The sequence below is a fragment of the Amblyomma americanum genome, chromosome 6 (assembly GCF_052857255.1).
Source record: "Amblyomma americanum isolate KBUSLIRL-KWMA chromosome 6, ASM5285725v1, whole genome shotgun sequence".
Lineage (NCBI taxonomy): Eukaryota > Metazoa > Arthropoda > Arachnida > Ixodida > Ixodidae > Amblyomma > Amblyomma americanum.
In genome coordinates, this window is record NC_135502.1 from 10,295,997 (window position 1) to 10,313,574 (window position 17,578).

General features: G+C 51.7%; 1 protein-coding gene across 1 annotated transcript; it reads right to left on the reverse strand.

Moving 5' to 3' along the window:
- Window positions 1-1,839: 1,839 nt before the first annotated feature.
- On the reverse strand, window positions 1,840-16,944 carry LOC144136299 (uncharacterized). Its single transcript, XM_077668538.1, has 5 exons — window positions 16,850-16,944; window positions 15,358-15,417; window positions 14,812-14,967; window positions 3,293-3,391; window positions 1,840-2,164 (listed from the first exon to the last, which is right to left on the reverse strand). The coding sequence occupies exons 1-5, from the start codon at window positions 16,922-16,924 to the stop codon at window positions 2,102-2,104; spliced, it is 453 nt and encodes a 150-aa protein (XP_077524664.1). The 5' UTR covers window positions 16,925-16,944; the 3' UTR covers window positions 1,840-2,101.
- Between the last annotated feature and the right edge of the window lie 634 nt (window positions 16,945-17,578).

The following is a 17,578-nucleotide window of genomic DNA, read 5'->3' on the forward strand; positions in this document are numbered from 1 at the left end:
TCGTGGCAAAAGCCACATATTGCCAATGACATTGCCTTCCTTGTCTCTTAACGCATACATCTGGTTTTTACATATGCCTACCTTCCTCTTCAGCGCTTTCAGGCTACCTCCGTTCTTTAGAGCATGCTCGATTCTCTCCATATTGAACTCCCTTATGTCGGCTAACCCCCCTCTTCCCTCCCCCTTTGCGCTTATTAACTTGATAGCTCTGCTAGTTCTATCCTGTCTGTAGGATTGGACACCCTCATGCTTTGGCGTTTCTTAATCAGATCTTTCGTTTCCCGAGATAGCTTGCCGGTATCCTGTCGAACCGTCCTACCGCCTGCTTCTAGTGCGCACTCTTTAATGACAGCTGTCGGAAGGGAGCGCTCCCGAAAACCTGTTCTCACACACACACACACACACACACACACACACACACACACACACACACACACACACACACACACACACACACACGCACGCACGCACGCACGCACGCACGCACGCACGCACGCACGCGCGCGCGCGCGCGCGCGCCGCGGTGGCTGAGTGGTTATGGCACTTGGCTGCTGGCCCGAAAGACGCGGGTTCGATCCTGGCCGCGGCGGTCGAATTTCGATGGAGGCGAAGGTCTAAAGGCCCGTGTGCTGTGCGATGTCAGTCCATGTTAAAGAACCCCAGGTGGTCGAAATTTCCGGAGCCCTACACTACGGCGTCTCTCATAGCCTGAGTCGCTTTGGGACGTTAAACCCCCATAAACCATAAACCGTAAATACGCACACGCACACACACGCACACGCACACGCACGCACGCACGCACGCACGCACGCACGCACGCACGCACGCACGCACGCACACACACACACACACACACACACACACACACACACACACACACACACACACACACACACACACACACACACACACACACACACACACACACACACACACACACACACACACACACACACACACACACACACCTGTTGTCGGCGTGCTGGCAGTGCTCGGAGAGGGGGATGTATTCTGTGTTTCCCAATCCTGTGATTGAAGTTTTTGTCCCCGATCAGAGGATTGTTATGCAGTGCAGAGGGCAAGCTTATGGGGAAACACAGTGCTCCTCTTCAGCTGAACAACTTCACTCCAGCCAATCGGAGAATTTTATGACCGACGAGAGTTCTTTCCCGATGAGGCATCTGATCATGTCGCACTAATAACATGCACATATGGCCCTCTCGAAACATTAAAACGCTATTATTTCTAATTTATGCTCGCACAAGTATACAAAATCTCCATATTATCATATAAAAAAAAACATTTCCCAACTTATATATGGAAGCAAAGCATCAGTTGCTAGAGATGCAGGAGGCGTACTATTTGAACACTAATTGCAAAAGCTCACAAAAGGCTAAACAACAAGTTTCAACTGCTGTGCTGCAAACTCGACAGGCGATGAAATAATTTTGAATGCTGCCACTTATTTGTAGTGCGTGTCTGAAAATGCATGCACAGTTCTATCATTCGTAGACTTTCAAAAAACGCGCTAATTTCCACGTTTTATTTGCATAGTGTAGATATGTTCTTTAAAAAATTTACGCTTTTTTCTACATTTCTTGAACGTTAAGTGCGGTGAACAATGAAATGCTTGAAGCTCATAAATTTTTTCCGACATCTCGTTGCATAGGCATTATACCAGGTATGTTTTTTAAGGAAGTTGTGCAGATTCTTGAAATATTTGTAGTTTAGGAAAGAAAGGGCAACAACTGTGAACACCTCTTCCTGCAAAAAAAATGTAAGAAAGCCACGTACACTGTAGATAGAAAATAGTAAAAAGGGGAGTAAGTTGTCGCCTAGCACACTCCTAGAAGACAGCATTAGGATGACAGCGAAATGTGATTATTTTCTTGCTTGACATCTACTCCCATCTCAGGGTTTCTCCTGAAGACATTAGGCTAGCATCTTCCGGCACTCTTGTGTTTGTTTTTCTTGAACAATGCCTCCGAGTCGGTGTGAAGCTGTCACATTGCGGAGAATGTCCGACGAAGTGACGAGGTTGTGTTGAACCCAGCGACGGCAGTTTTCACGCACAGGCTTCTGGCGTGCGGCTGCAGCACGACTAGAGCATCGTCACGCAGGCCGCCAGCATGGCCATGAGGACTCCTTGAAAAATACCGAGGCACTGGAAACCCGAGACACAAGGCTTCAGTAACCGGTCATCTGCTGTTGTAAGTATTCGTAAACAGCACCACTAGTGAATTGCTGATGTAGTGGAGTCTGCCTGTATACATGAAGCCTGCTTTACTGCCTGTTTACGATCAAATTCGTCCTTATTTTCAATTTTATTTTTGCAGAGATCACTTAAAAAAAATACATTTCTCCTCACCTCTTCTGACACAGTTGGCGGCTGACACCTTTTCGTCGCATTACTCATGGAAGCTATTAATCGTGCAAACACTGTCAAATCTTAGCACAACGATACCGTTGGAGATATAGCTGCTGCTCTTGGCGCTAATGGCGGAACGCGATATTCCGATTGGTTTGCAGTCCTGACTTCGATCCAGTTCCACGAGGAATTAAGAAGCGATTCCCCCTAAATCGGCCACTGCTGCTGGTAGATTTCTGGTGAGGTTCGCGCGGATCCCCTACACAATGTGCAGTATCCAGTAAGTTTCTGGTTTAGGGGGGTTTAACGTCCCAAAGCGACTCAGGTTATAAGGGACGCCGTAGTGAAGAGCTCTGGAAGTGAAACGCGATAAGCTATAACTTGTTACTTCATAAATTACGCGCAATACATAGCGCATGTTGTTTCGGAGACATTCAAAAGGTGCGAGTAGCTCAAGCAACTTTAAAACTTCTATTCGAGGCTATCCTTTTGGTTAAAACTGCCCAAGGCAGCACGAGCGTTACCTGAGGTTGTGCACTTGAGGATTTCGCTGACCGCTGTGTACATGTCCAAGCAATATGAAAGAAAATACATTGCCTTCACGCCGGCAAGGATTACTCCTCATATACGAGTTTGTTTTGTACATTCACTATGGAAGCTGTGTTTCCCCAATATTAACGATCCTTTGAATGCTTTTTTCTAGTTTTATGCCGAGGTAACAACAGATTTAGCTTTTGCGTGTATAAACCAGGTGCTCAGTTTCATGTTTCTCTCACCTGCACATGCAAACGAACTGCAGTTATCTCAGAGCTGCGTTGAGTGCGCGCATTATGCTTTCAATCAGCGGACAGTGCCAACGGCGACCGCGAGCGGCTCCAGCCGTTACCCCCGAGCACGTTCTCTCGGTGACGGAGCAGCACTCACGAGAGCAGCAAGGGGGATGATCCGGTCGTTGTGGTGCGAAACGGCTAGGACGCCGCTGACCAGGAACATCAGTGCTCCGCTTCCGTAGTAAGTGACCAGCTGAAAAAAAAAAAAGAGGAGGGAGCGTTGCTATTCATAGCTTTTTGCGGTCTTTGGAGAGGTGTGCCGAAGCCGTGGCCTTGTGTTTTGACCATTCCCCCATTCTTCGGGATGTGCGGAGTTCGAGCCCCAGTACAACCGGGGCGTGCACCGCACCTCCAGTGGATACAGGCATTTTCCTGACCTGATGCTCGGCAATATACCCCCCCGCGGGGGGGGGGGAATAGTGATCTGCCAAGGGTCCCGGTACAGTTTTCCTACTCTGACACCCTAGCCTGTATACTGCACATTTTGTAGCAATGTCGAAACTTGATTTCATTTATACATATAAAAAAAAGATATTGGAAAAATGTGTCTGATAGATCGAGCACATGAAAAAAAAATTGGAGAGGACACTTAAGCTACGCCTTAAGGGTATGACGCGATAGCGTAATGGGTTAATTCGCATATATGCAGAGGGTCATATTCTCTACTTTACACTCATAGATCCCTGGGAGCCTTCGTACCCCTCCTGGCTCAGTGGTGCAGCGGTTAAGCGATGCGCCACTGGCCTGCGATGGCAGATATGCTCCCAGCGGTGGGCTTTGTGCGGCTCACGTGCTATCGCGTTATTCGCAGACGGTCAATGCGATTCATGCAGCGGTGTATGCGTTAGCATTAGTGGTCCCACTGTGCGAACAGTTTGCGTGGACGGATTAAATGACTGACACCAACACTCCCTGACATCCCTGCTGTGCTGAATGGCTGTTTGCAGCGCTGCGAAAGGTTGAGCTCTGTCGTCCAATTAGGGCCAAGAAAGACAACAAATAGTCCCTCAGATATTTGTGTAGTGATGTGACTATTTTTCAACCAGTCATTGCAGTGAATGAAAATATGGTTCGGGACGGTGTTTCGCAAGTACAGCCAGCGTTTCATTCACTGGTTGAATTAGCAGACGGAAGTCAGCGTGAACACTGCACTGCGGAGCCCTGCTAAGAAGTGGTGCGCCGTCATTTGTAAACAACGCTCCAGATAAGTCGGCCAAGTCTCCTGGGCGCAGCAGCTGAAGACTGGTGCTCTTCTCCTCCTCCCGGAGATGGAGCCACCAGTCGAGGAGGTAAGGGGCGGAGTAAAACGTTTTGTGGCGCACGGCGTTCTGATTGGTTCAGATCCGAACGCCCAGCCTAAGCCAGACCGCCTCAGCCTTCACAGCTTTGCAAACAGCTTGTGAGATGGACATACCCAACGATTCTGGACAAAAGCATTTTGAAGCGAAAAGCTTCACTAGGCTCGTCAACACCGGGCTTCGCGTGAGCCACACTACAGATTTGCCACAGCTGCGCATGCGCGAAACCGAGTGACGTCACGCGGAGCGCAGGTGGTCGCTGCTGCCGCAGCCTTCGTAGCCACCGCGCGAGAGACGTACCAATGGCAAACGAAGCGAGGAAGAGACAACGCGCTCAAGAGACGCCAGAAGAACGCGCTGCACGACTCGAGAAGCGTCGTAACGAAGATGTGGCTAGAAGTCGTGCCACGTCCCGAAGTGACTCTTGAACTGCGGAAGAGACCGGCTTGAATTCTCGAGAGCGTCGGAATTAGACGCTGTGTAGACGACGTGCCGAGGAAACGAAGCTTTCGCAACTAGGGTTAACCAGAGCTAAACCACAGCCAATTTTTTAAACGGGAAGGAGTTTATGAAAGCAATTTTTTCGTGTATTGTAAAATTTCACTATGACAGTCAATATATACACAGATCTCCAGTCGGCAGGCTTGGATTTTTTTTTGCTATTAGCCTTTTTGGTATCTTCAAATGCGGTCGCCATGGCAGGCTTAACTGCTCGATGCGAACGATGCAAAAACTGTAAAGGAAAGATTTTGCTACAGATCGGAAGAATGAACCATTACCTTCAAAATTTTCATAACAGTGTCTTACAATTTTCCAATATTCAAATTTTTTTGTCCAACAATTTTGGACATGGTATAGTCTACAGTGACCTCTGTATTCTGTGTGTGCGCCTGGTTGGCTGCCGCGTGCGTAAAATGTGCATAAATATGCTCGTTTCTACGCCAGCGTCCTCGTTTCTTGCATGCTCCAGACCGAGCTTACCTGGAATGCGTGACACGAACGAAAAGTGAAATTTTATAAAATGGCTGCTGGTTTAGCATTGTTAAGCATTGTGACGTTCCTTGTGTGTGCTACGAGGGTCCGCGTTCAACGGCGCGGCGTAGACGGAGCCCCCAGTGGCGGCGAAAGCACTCAAGGGAAAACAATTCAGCTGGAAGAGAGGAGATCGGCGACAGCCGGTCTCGTTTTGGAAGCAGCCAGCACACATGTTTCTACTGTATATGGCTGCAAGCAACTTGAGTGGGATTGCTTTCGGGCCTGCCGCCATGGACCGCACGGAAAAGACCCAGGTGACAGCTGCGTCCAATTACCGAGCCATACTCGTTGAGAGTGAACGACCAAAACGAAGAGGTTTAAGCCCAACTGGACCCCCTTTCCATAGTGTCGGCACGTGTCGAACGCCGCCGCGGGGAGACGGGCGTTATCTTCCCCAATTGCCGTGACCATGCCGGGGACAAAGGGCCTCGTTTCGGCGGGCCTGGCCCCGTGACAAGACGGCGGGCATCATCACCAACACTCCCGAGCACATCCTAGCGTTGAGAGTGAACGACCAAAACGAAGGGGTTTAAGCACAACCGGACCCCCTTTCCATAGTGTCGGCACGTGTCGAAAGCCGCCGCCGCCGCCGCGGGGAGACGGGCGTTATCTTCCCCAATTGCCATGACCGTGCCGGGGACAAAGGGGCCTCGTTTCGGCGGGCCTGGCCCCGTGACAAGACGGCGGGCATCATCACCAACCCTCCCGAGCACATTCCAGGACAAGGGACCACTTTCCCGGCCTTTTAGTGACCTCGCGTTCCGGCCTTGAGTGGCGAGTGTCATTTGATGGAGAACGGAGGTCGGTGACCCGCGGGAACCGTCAGCGGGCGAGGTCTACCACAGCCGACGCTACCTCGACAACCTTCTTTCCCTCGGACTCGACACGTGACGGGGGCGAGACCATAAGTGCGGTGGTGTGTTTGTGCGCCCAAGTGAAAGCCCTAGGCCCCTCCCACTCCGGCGTGGGCGTCCTCACCCTAGGGAATGTGGGGATAAGAGGATATAAAAATCGACAAGGAGTACGGAAGAGAGGACGCTCAGGACGACATCGTTCGCCAAGGGGGCCTTCAGCGCCGAAGCCCGACGGCGTGCAGCTTCTGCCAGCAACCGTTCGAGCTCAACTCCGGAGCCCCTCCATCGTCCCCATGAAGTCGTCGGCGCGTAAGCTCGGACACCCCACTTCTGACACCAGTGTGACGACCCCCCCCCATAATGCGCAGGTCCACACGGGACGGAGAGGCAAAGAGACACCGTATGGCTCAGTTTAAACAAACAGATATATTCAATAATTATACATGATTATGATTATACATCAGAGGTTCTGGTAGGGGAGGACGTGCGAACGTTTGCGTCGCGGCTTCAGCGCCTAGCACGCGATACGTTAAGCAGGGAGGAGGAAGGAGACCAGCTAAAGAAGAAATACGCGGAGGATCTACTTAAAGAGGAAATGACCGCTTTGTTCGTGGCTGGTCTGCAAGACCCCGTGCGCCGGTTCGTGCTCTCGCGCAAGCCGAGCAATTTCGACCAAGCCGTGGCGGCCGCATTGGATGAGGAACGAAATGAGGCGTTAACGACAGCCGCAGCGAGAGTACGCGTCATAGAGAGAGCGGTGCTCAACCCTGAGGTTGCTCTCTTGACAGAGCGGTTAGATCGCTTAGAACAGCTGCTATCTCAGCAGTTGGAACGCCAGGTTGAAGCGCGCGCTCAACAGCGCCCATTCGCTGGAAACCGGAGACCGCCACAAAGCTACAGGCGCGGTATGCGAGATTTTGAAGAAATCGTATGCTTCACTTGCCAGGGTCGCGGACACATCGCCAGGTTCTGCCAAAACGTGTGCCGTGGGGAGCCACAAAGAGAAGCAGGCGAGACACGCCCTAAGCAAGCCTACAGCGGGGCTCCAGATACCGAGACAAAAAACTAGATAGTCCTCCCCATCCTGAGGAGCGTGGGGAGGGAGCAGTGGATGATGAGGTGGTGGTGGTTTGTGTGGCCGACGAGGCATGCCCTGTTGTGCGTTGCAAGTTAAATGGTTGTTGCATGGAATTGTTGATAGATACGGGGTCAAAGGTGACATTGCTTAAGGAGAGCAGTTTTAACACGCTTCGAAGGAAGAGAGGGAACGACTACTCGGAGGTATTCGCCGCGTTCAACCTGGATTTGGGATGCTGTGGCGTTATAAAGCACAGGATAGAAACCGGCACTTCATCGCCCGTTTACCAGCGTGCGTACAGGATTCCTTACTCCCAACGTGAGGAGATGGAGCGGCAGGTGCAGGACCTGATTGATCGCGGCACTGTCGAACACTCAAAGTCACCCTGGGGAGCACCAGCACTATTGGTGGAAAAGCCAGATGGCTCGTATCGATTGGTAGTAGACTATACCGCAAACTAAATGCCGTAACTCGCATCGATCCATACCCCATCCCCAATATACAGGAGACGCTTTCTCAGCTGGGCTCTGCCAGGTACTTCACGGCAGTGGACATGGCGGCGGGATTCTGGCCGATAGCAATGGATCCGGCAGATGCCGAGAAAACGGCATTCAACACGCCCTCAAGGCACTATGAATGGAAAAGAATGCCGATGGGTCTGGCCAACAGCCCTGCTGTCTGGCAGAGAACCGCTGATGTTATCCTGGCAGATCTTCTGGGGAGGCTGTGCTTCGTGTATATGGATGACATAATCATATACAGTGACAGTTTTGAGAACCATTTGCGCGATATAGAGCAGGTTTTGGTGCGACTAAGAGGAGCGGGTCTCAAGCTGAAGCCCTCTAAGTGCCAATTCCTCAAAAACGAGGTGAAATACCTCGGGCACGTTGTTTCAGCTGACGGCGTGCGACCGGACCCTGAGAAACTAAGGTGTGTCTCGGATTTTCCATCCCCGACTAGCGTCCGCCAGGTCCGGCAGTTTCTCGGCCTGATCGGTTACTACCGAAGGCACATAGAGGAGTTCGCCAAGCTCGCTAAGCCGCTCACCGCCTTAACAGCCAAAAATGTCGCCTTTCGCTGGGACGAAAACGCGGAGGATGCTTTTGGGGCCCTGAAAAGGAAGCTAATGAGTGCACCGCTGTTGCGCCACCCGGATTTTAATTTGCCCTTCGTTATGGCCACAGATGCGTCAAAGTTCGCAGTTGGTGCCGTGCTATCTCAGGTTATCGAGGGCAAAGAACATCCCGTTGCTTTTGCTAGCCGACAGCTGAGCCCCACAGAGCAAAAGTACGGAGCTACGGGAAGGGAGTGCCTCGCCGTTGTCTGGGCAGTAAAGCACTTCAGATGCTGCCTTTACGGCCGCAAATTCAAGCTAGTCACAGACTGCCATCCTCTGAAATGGGTGATGAGTGTCAGGGACCATAGCTCGCGACTCGCTAGATGGAATCTACACCTGCAGGAATACTGCTTTGAAGTGGAGCACAAGTCAAGAAAGACACATCTGAATGCTGATGCACTCAGCCGCACAGCTGCCGTGGCAGCTATAGATGAGTTTGTCGCCGTGGTCGACCCCGCCGAATTACGCACAGAGCAGTGCAAAGATCCTGACTTGAAGCGAATAATCGAAAGCTTAGAGGGCGCACCGTCTCACCCCGAACAGCTAGGTTATTTCATTGGCAAAGACGGCACCCTGTGTCGGCGCACGAGGCCAACCAGGAAAGGGAGACCAGAGAAAACCGCTTGGGAGAGAGTCGTCATACCTCGGTCGTGGACAGAAAGGGTTCTTTGCGCGTTTCACGATGCGCCATGCGCCAGTCATTTTGGCGTAGCGAAGACACGCAGGCGTGTGGAACGTTTGTACTTTTGGAGTGGCATGCGACAGGATGTTAGAGACTACTGTGCGAAGTGTCATTCCTGTCTCGAAAAAAAAACACCCAAGGGACGAAGACCAGCTCCAATCCGCCTTTTTCACGACGCGACTGCGCATGCGCCCATCCCCTGGCGGCGGTGTCGCGAAACATAATGGAAGGGTCGCGCGCTCTACTCGAGACCGGCCGTGGAAGTGTAAACAAACCGGCTTCCTACGCAGGGTGCGTTGCTGCAGCCGTCGGGCGTTCAGCGCGACGCATTTCGCGATACCTACGAAATGTGTTGCATACGGCTGCAATGCCCAATATGTAAAGGGAAGCAAACTCGGATTTTTTCCCTTTCCGAGCGCTTCCCGGGACAGCCTTCGACGCAAAGCGTGAATAAAAGCAGTTCGCCGGCTCGACGATCGTGGCCGCCCTTGGGCACCGTCAAGCACGTCAAGACTGTGCGGAAATCACTTTGTGACAGGTACGGACGAGGTACTGCGTTTAAATGCGTGTGCAGTCTATCACAAAAGGTCTTATTCATGGCCAGGAAGGCCTCGAATGTCACCGCGGCACTTAGACTTCGTTCCGACGCTTTTTGCTTTCTCAAGCAAGAAGGCCGAATGGGCAAGTGCTGTGAGCCGCTTTCAACGCGCGATGGAGCGGGCAACGAAAAAGTAGCTAGGAGAGCATTCACGCATGGTGCTAAAATTTTGTCATGATCTCCTACGGAAATTTCCTTGTTTATGCTACTACACCCTGGCCAATCACCCCGTGTGGGTATGTGCCATGTATTAAGAGGCAGAAGAAGAAGAAGCTGTCTTATGCGTGTGTTCGAATCATATCCATGATGAAGACCTCTGCGTGGTATCGCCGGAATGGATCAATGTGCGCCTCTCGCGCTCGTCTTTATGGACGCGCATGCTTGTTTAACCTATGCATCGGTGTGCTGTGGGAAAATACAGTGAAATGCTAGCAGAGCTGCTTTGTTGCGATTACGCTTGTGCTTTTATAGCTCGTGTAGCTATTCTGCAGCGCTTGAACACAACGATTGCTTGTGAAAACTGTTGTCCCCAGTCGTTTTCTGTACTACGGCGTGCACGATGTAGTATCCACCTTTCATGGATGGCAGGCATATACAGTGGAAAACGCGAACCTTACTGATCGGGGATATTTCATTGAACATTATGTTCCGAATGTAGCCTTCATCTCTGAAGCGGCGGCCCTTGCTCAGCTGGTGTTCGCATCGCATGCCGGATGATCGGAGATACTGAAGAGTTTGCTCTTCGGTGGGCGCTGCAGCCTGCCTCGGACTTCGCACCCAGCCATCAACCAATCCTAGAAGTCCTCCAGGTACCAGGTGCTCCCCAGGACACGCCATCGTCTACAGATTTCAACAAAACGTGCTCCGGAGCGGCACTCAGTCCGGCCGGGCTGGGCGCGCAGTACCCCACCAGTGAGCTTCCATCGTTGTACGCGAGGTGGCAGCACAGGAAAATGAAAAATGCGGATTCAGCCGTTCCCTGAGGTTTCGGCTCCATTCGAGCGGACAGGTATGGACATAATGGGCCCATTGCCCACGATCACTTCCGGAAACAGGTACATTTTAGTATTTGTCGATCACCTTTCAAAATACGCGGAAGCGGTAGCACTCCCAGATCAGAAGGCAGACACGGTTGCAAGAGCATTTGTCGAACAGATCGTGCTCCGACATGGACCCCCGAGGTAACTCTTGACAGATCGGGGAACGAACTTCGTGTCGCAGCTAATGAGGAGAGTTTGCGAGCTGCTTAAGATCGCTAAGAAGCAGACAACACCGTACCATACGGCTTGCAACGGCGCGGTGGAGCGACTGAACCAAACCGTGGCCGGGTTCCTGTCGCATTTTGTTTCGCGCGACCAGCGGGACTGGGACTTGTGGCTCTCGTATGCAATGTTTGCCTACAATTCCGCAGCACACGAGAGCACGGGCGAATCTCCATTCTTTCTTCTCTACGGCCGAGACCCGGACCAGCCTAGTGAAGTGCCAGAGGGCCCCCGTCGTGTCCCATACACTTCACTGGACGACTATAAGGTTGAGCTAGAATCGCGCTTGCAAGTGGCGAGGGACATCGCAGAGGCCTTAAAGAAAGCGGCGAAGCGCAGGAAGGAGGTGCACGATCGCAGTGCTAGAGACGCGCCGTTTGATGTGGGGGACAGCGTGTACATTGAAAACTGCCAAAGGCAGATTGGGCTAGCTCGTAAGTTCCAGACGAAGTGGAGAGGACCGTGCGAGGTTGTCGAGAAGCTTTCTCCGGTAAACTTCAGAGTCCGAGACGTGAACCGGCGCTTGATAAGGATACACGCAAATCGCCTCAAGTCGGCACCGGTTCAGTATTCACGAAATGAGGAAAGGGAAAGCGCGGATTTTGATGGGGACAGAAGTGAAGCGGAGCGCGCAGATAGTTCGCAAGAAACGCCCTCTCCTGCATTTGTTCGGCAGGCGCCAGAGGTGACGGCCGGAATGCCACCGGATTTACTTCATGCATTGCTAGAAGAAGAAGAAGCGCGCGAGGTTGCCGCGCAGATAACGCCAGGAGAGGCTCCTGCCATGAGCCCTCGCGAGTCTCAAAGCAGACAAAGGGTCACAGACTTACTTGGTATGACTCATGAAGGCCGATATCCGCTTCGAAATCGGAAAGCTAAGTCGGGCTAATGGCGTAAACAGAGCGGAGTTGTGAACTGGTTAGAATTGTGTAATGCCGCAGCTCATAACATTGCTATGTGCTTATGTGTTAAGATATCGGAGTTGGTAGTTAAACCTTTCTGTCATTAAGTAACACCTTCACAGGAGAGCATGCGGAGCGCATGCAGAACCTGCCCTACTTCCTTTTGTTATCTATATTTTTGTCTGTGCCGTGATCGTGCTAGGAGTGGGAGCTCCTTTGTAGCTATGGTAAATTTATTTCGTCCAGTTTGGACTAGAAAGGAGAGGCTTGGGTGCTGAGTTTCATGTTTATCTGTAAAAGAAGATCAGTGCTGCCCCTGGAGACGCCAGTTATGACAGCTGAGGCATATGGTGTTGTGCAGTGGTGTTGAGTGCAGCGAAGAGTTTTGTCGGACGCACTGTGCGAGGCGATTCAGAAAGCGAAGGGGAGCTGCATGGACTCAAATGTTCGGAGAACATTCTTCTGGAGGGTGAGCGAGTGTGACGTTCCTTGTGTGTGCTACGAGGGTCCGCGTTCGACGGCGCGGCGTAGACGGAGCCCCCAGTGGCGGCGAAAGCACTCAAGGGAAAACAATTCAGCTGGAAGAGAGGAGATCGGCGACAGCCGGTCTCGTTTTGGAAGCATCCAGCACACATGTTTCTACTGTATATGGCTGCAAGCAACTTGAGTGGGATTGCTTTCGGGCCTGCCGCCATGGACCGCACGGAAAAGACCCAGGTGACAGCTGCGTCCAATTACCGAGCCATACTCGTTGAGAGTGAACGACCAAAACGAAGGGGTTTAAGCACAACCGGACCCCCTTTCCATAGTGTCGGCACGTGTCGAACGCCGCCGCCGCCGCGGGGAGACGGGCGTTATCTTCACCAATTGCCGTGACCGTGCCGGGGACAAAGGGGCCTCGTTTCGGCGGGCCTGGCCCCGTGACAAGACGGCGGGCATCATCACCAACACTCCCGAGCACATCCTAGCGTTGAGAGTGAACGACCAAAACGAAGGGGTTTAAGCACAACCGGACCCCCTTTCCATAGTGTCGGCACGTGTCGAACGCCGCCGCCGCCGCCGCGGGGAGACGGGCGTTATCTTCCCCAATTGCCGTGACCGTGCCGGGGACAAAGGGGCCTCGTTTCGGCGGGTCTGGCCCCGTGACAAGACGGCGGGCATCATCACCAACCCTCCCGAGCACATTCCAGGACAAGGGACCACTTTCCCGGCCTTTTAGTGACCTCGCGTTCCGGCCTTGAGTGGCGAGTGTCATTTGATGGAGAACGGAGGTCGGTGACCCGCGGGAACCGTCAGCGGGCCAGAGACCGTCTACCACAGCCGACGCTACCTCGACGACAACCTTCTTTTCCTCGGACTCGACACGTGACGGGGGCGAGACCATAAGTGCGGTGGTGTGTTTGTGCGCCCAAGTGAAAGCCCTATGCCCCTCCCACTCCGGCGTGGGCGTCCTCACCCCAGGAAATGTGGGGATAAGAGGATATAAAAATCGACAAGGAGTATGGAAGAGAGGACGCTCAGGACGACATCGTTCGCCAAGGGGGCCTTCAGCGCCGAAGCCCGACGGCGTGCAGCTTCTGCCAGCAACCGTTCGAGCTCAACTCCGGAGCCCCTCCATCGTCCTCACGAAGTCGTCGGCACGTAAGCTCGGACACCCAACCTCTGATGTATAGTCATAACCATGTATAATTATTGAATATATCTGTTTGTTTAAACTGAGCCATACGGTGTCTCTTTGCCTCCCCGTCCCGTGTGGACCTGCGCATTATGGGGGGGTCGTCACAGCATGAAATATTGTGCAAAAGCACGGTTTTTTTGCAGGCGGACAACCCCGCCACATACCTCAAAGCGCGATTGAGGTATCTACTGAGCCAGGGAACCAGTTTGCGCCTCTCCTTTCCTCAAAATCAAAAGAGCGTAAGCCTTCCGCTGCCTCAGTTTGTAGGTGGACGCCACCGCCTACTCACAGCGCGATTGAATGTTCCTGACCCTGTGAGCCAGTTGCACTTGCTACTTCACACAGACACCGTTGAAACCCGGGGAGTGCGTACAGAAGTGATTTCGCACTAAAACAAATGCTTGCGCCGAGACTCCGATGATAAGCGATGATCCTAAGCACATGTGTTGTATACGCTACCTCATGGCTATGGGATTGCAAGTGACGTAACGAAACCAGCGCGTAACTTTTTTTCGTTAAATCCTCATTGTGTGGTGTCTTGTGCATGCATGAGATGAAAAGAATGAACAACACGCATGCACTATTGCAAAGGGGCAATCTATATAGGGTTACACGGACTGGGTCGCTGATTTTTTCTGATGCCCGACAATAATAATATTAGGGAGGCGATTTGCACATTTGTGTCGCGTTTTCGCCCACTCTCCTCCAAGTTAACGCAGCATCTGGCGGCTTGCACAAGCGCGGGTAGACAGGTGGCTTGGAATGCACTCCCGAGTGCCGTGTCTGTGCAAGAGGCTGATCTCGAGTGTATGTGCGGCTTAGATCGAACAGACGGAACACTATAGATCTCTATATACCGGGCATGTCTATACGTATGCCGGCTAAAAAAATGATTGTAAAGGCGCCTATTCGAGACACTATACCTCGCCCACTAGCTCAACAAGATGACATAATTTCGAACGCTGTGTTGTACTCATATTAAGGCATGAACCCTTTTGTGACCATGACCCCCTGCTCGAAGATTCATTTTTAGCCGCGCACCTCCACTATAGGTGCGGCTGCGTGTCTGGCTGCAGGTCAGTGCAGGGACTGAGGATCGAGGTGCTCACGTATTTCCTCGTCGGGTCCATATCCCCCATGATACCATGGAGGATGAAAAAACCACCGTTGAGGAGGTAGGAGAAGCTCAGGTAGTGGAGCATCTGGTACGGGCCGTAGAAGTAGCCATCGATGTTCAGGAGGACCAGCAGCACCAGGCATATCATCTGTACGCCGGAAAACGGGAATAATAATAATAATAATAATTGGTTTTGGGCTGGGGAAAGGAAATGGCGCAGTGTCTGTCTCATATACCGTTGGAAACCTGAACCGCGCCGTAAGGGAAGGGATAAGAGAGAGAGTGAAATCCTGATTCAGAGACGTTGGCGCAGTCGCGCGACAGGTCGCATGGTGTCGTGCTGCCGTACAGGCCTGTCGCTTTTTCTTGGAGTGCATGGGGTCATTTGAAAGAATGAGGGCAGTTATTTCTACTTTCATTTTAGCGTCAGCACTTCCGGGCTTTAATGCTCAGAGCCCTAGGCTTTCTTAACATTGTCTTTAGTTGGTCCTGTGGCACGCGAAAAAAAAAAGTCTATTCAGAGAATGGAATGACTTACGGTTGTAGCTACTCCCGCCATTCCTCTCCTGGTTTCCAGGTACTTGCCTCCGGCGCATCCCTGAAAAGCAGGTTTGCTTCGAACTGACTCACAAACCAAGCGAGACTACCCGATCGATTAACCGAACTAAGTCCGAAATAACAGAATAAATTCCCTGTGCAGACATCTTGGGGTACAATGTGTCGAACATCATGGAAGCACGAAAACCGTGCCTATAACGCGACTGCGACACAGGTGTAAAGTCGTGTTGCTTTTCATTCATTTTCCTTTCTTTTTTTTTTTGGAGTTCGGACTCAGTGGTTGAAACTTAGCAAGTTGCATTTTCAGTCTTTCACCGCTCCCAAGCGCGAGGAAGCACTGAATTCGTTCTCGTATATCACGTAGGAAGACGTCAAAAGTCATACAGCGTTAGTCATCATTCGACTCCGTTTTCGTTCATTTCAACTTCGTCCAGCACGCGTCCAGCTTAAACAGGACGTGCACCTTTGCGATGACGCGTCGTAGCAGGCGTAATTGTGCATAATAACATTGAACTCATTTAAAGGGATCCCGAAACAGCTTCTGAGGAGAGTACGTAAGCTCGCTAAATCCCTATATTGCGTTGGCATGCATGAACAACTGAGACAAATACACTTCTACACGCAGCAGAGAACCCACAATCGCACGCGAAAGTTGGCGAGCCCTTTCCGGCGACTTTTCATACCCGCGCTGTCCTCCGTTTTCACGCTCCTGCGTATCTCTGTTAAGAGATGGCTATTGGTTAGATTTTCTCAAACGTCGCACGGCTGCCGCGGTCATTCAGCCGCGTCGCTCCAGCCGGTCAGGAAGCCCTGTCCCCGGGGAATTCCAGCGCGCATCGGCAGCCGCCGGTGGGGCCGAGTGGTGGGGGCGGCGGAGGAGCGCCGGCCTTTGACCGTGCAAAAAATGACGAAAGGAGAGGGAATGGCACGCAGGCGCTCAATTTAAAATTTTGACTGCAGATAATCCAAATTCTGCAAAACGCATTTAAAAATTTATTGCTGAAGAATATTTGTGAAGCGGCGTCCTTTAACATCCCACGCAGTCCGCAGATTCATTCAAAGCCCCTTTTATGTGCGCTTGATGTGGGTTGACACAAGTTTAGTGGACAGCGTCAGCGGTGACGCGAGGGAAACTGAGACATAGTGCTACTCGCGCATAGTTCATGTGTGCCTCGAGGGAATAATCGTAGGCTATCACGGCGAGCCAATTGACAGCAATGTGGCCACAGACTCGCGCAACCGCGCAGGAACAATCAATCTTTCGCAGAGTGAACGATGTCCAATTTGAAAGCACTTCGTTCTCGATGCAGTACGCAACGCGTCCAGAAAGGAGCAAAGGCTTTTACACAAAGCAGCTGTGGCAATCCCACACGATATTGTCGGCCGCTGTCCTTGCACAACCGGCGGCAGTGCTCCTGGTTTTAAAAATGCGCATCTCATTCTGCTTGTCGCCGCCAAATATGACCTCTCACCTTTCCCATTGTGGCAGCGATGTCGTTACGTCGGTCTTCTTCTTTATTATCTACCGAAAGCAAGCACTTATCCATAGGCGGCCAGTTGAAAGTTGAGAAAAAGTACAGGAAGATAATCAATATCAGGTGGAGATTTAACTTCAATAGTAAAAAAAATGTTTTCAAAACAACCCGATATTTTTGAACAACGGGCATCGAGTAACAGATAGTGTTGGCTAGCTCAAAGTATTTATGTAGGCTCTTAGATAAGGAGGCCTGGATCGACTTTCCTGGTGCTCAAGCAACAAGCGAAATAAATCACTCGTCGTGCTGTGGTGGCTTCGGTTCAGGCCAGACGTGTCCTGGGCTTGCCCTAATGCACTGACCGCCTCCCGCAAGCTTAACAAATGTTCGGGCGAGCGGCTTGGATCGACGCTAGCGCCACAGAGCGGTGGCTGCTTTGTGGCGCTGATACGTGGTTGCCACACTCGTGTATTAATAAGCCGTTGTTGTGAATTCTCTCTGCATCGTATACCCTCTATCAGGTATTGGTTTGCATATGTGGCACTGTTTGCAGAGCACTGCGTGTGTTTTTATGAGTGACTTACTATTCCTCTGTGTCTTCTCTCTGCTGAAGTTTCTTTCACTGCAGGCACCAATCGGCGGCCCCCATTTGTCACTTCGTAGTTTGATTCCAGCTTGGCTAGCCAAGCTAAGTCGAGGACATGCATATCTTTTGGAACCGGAAGA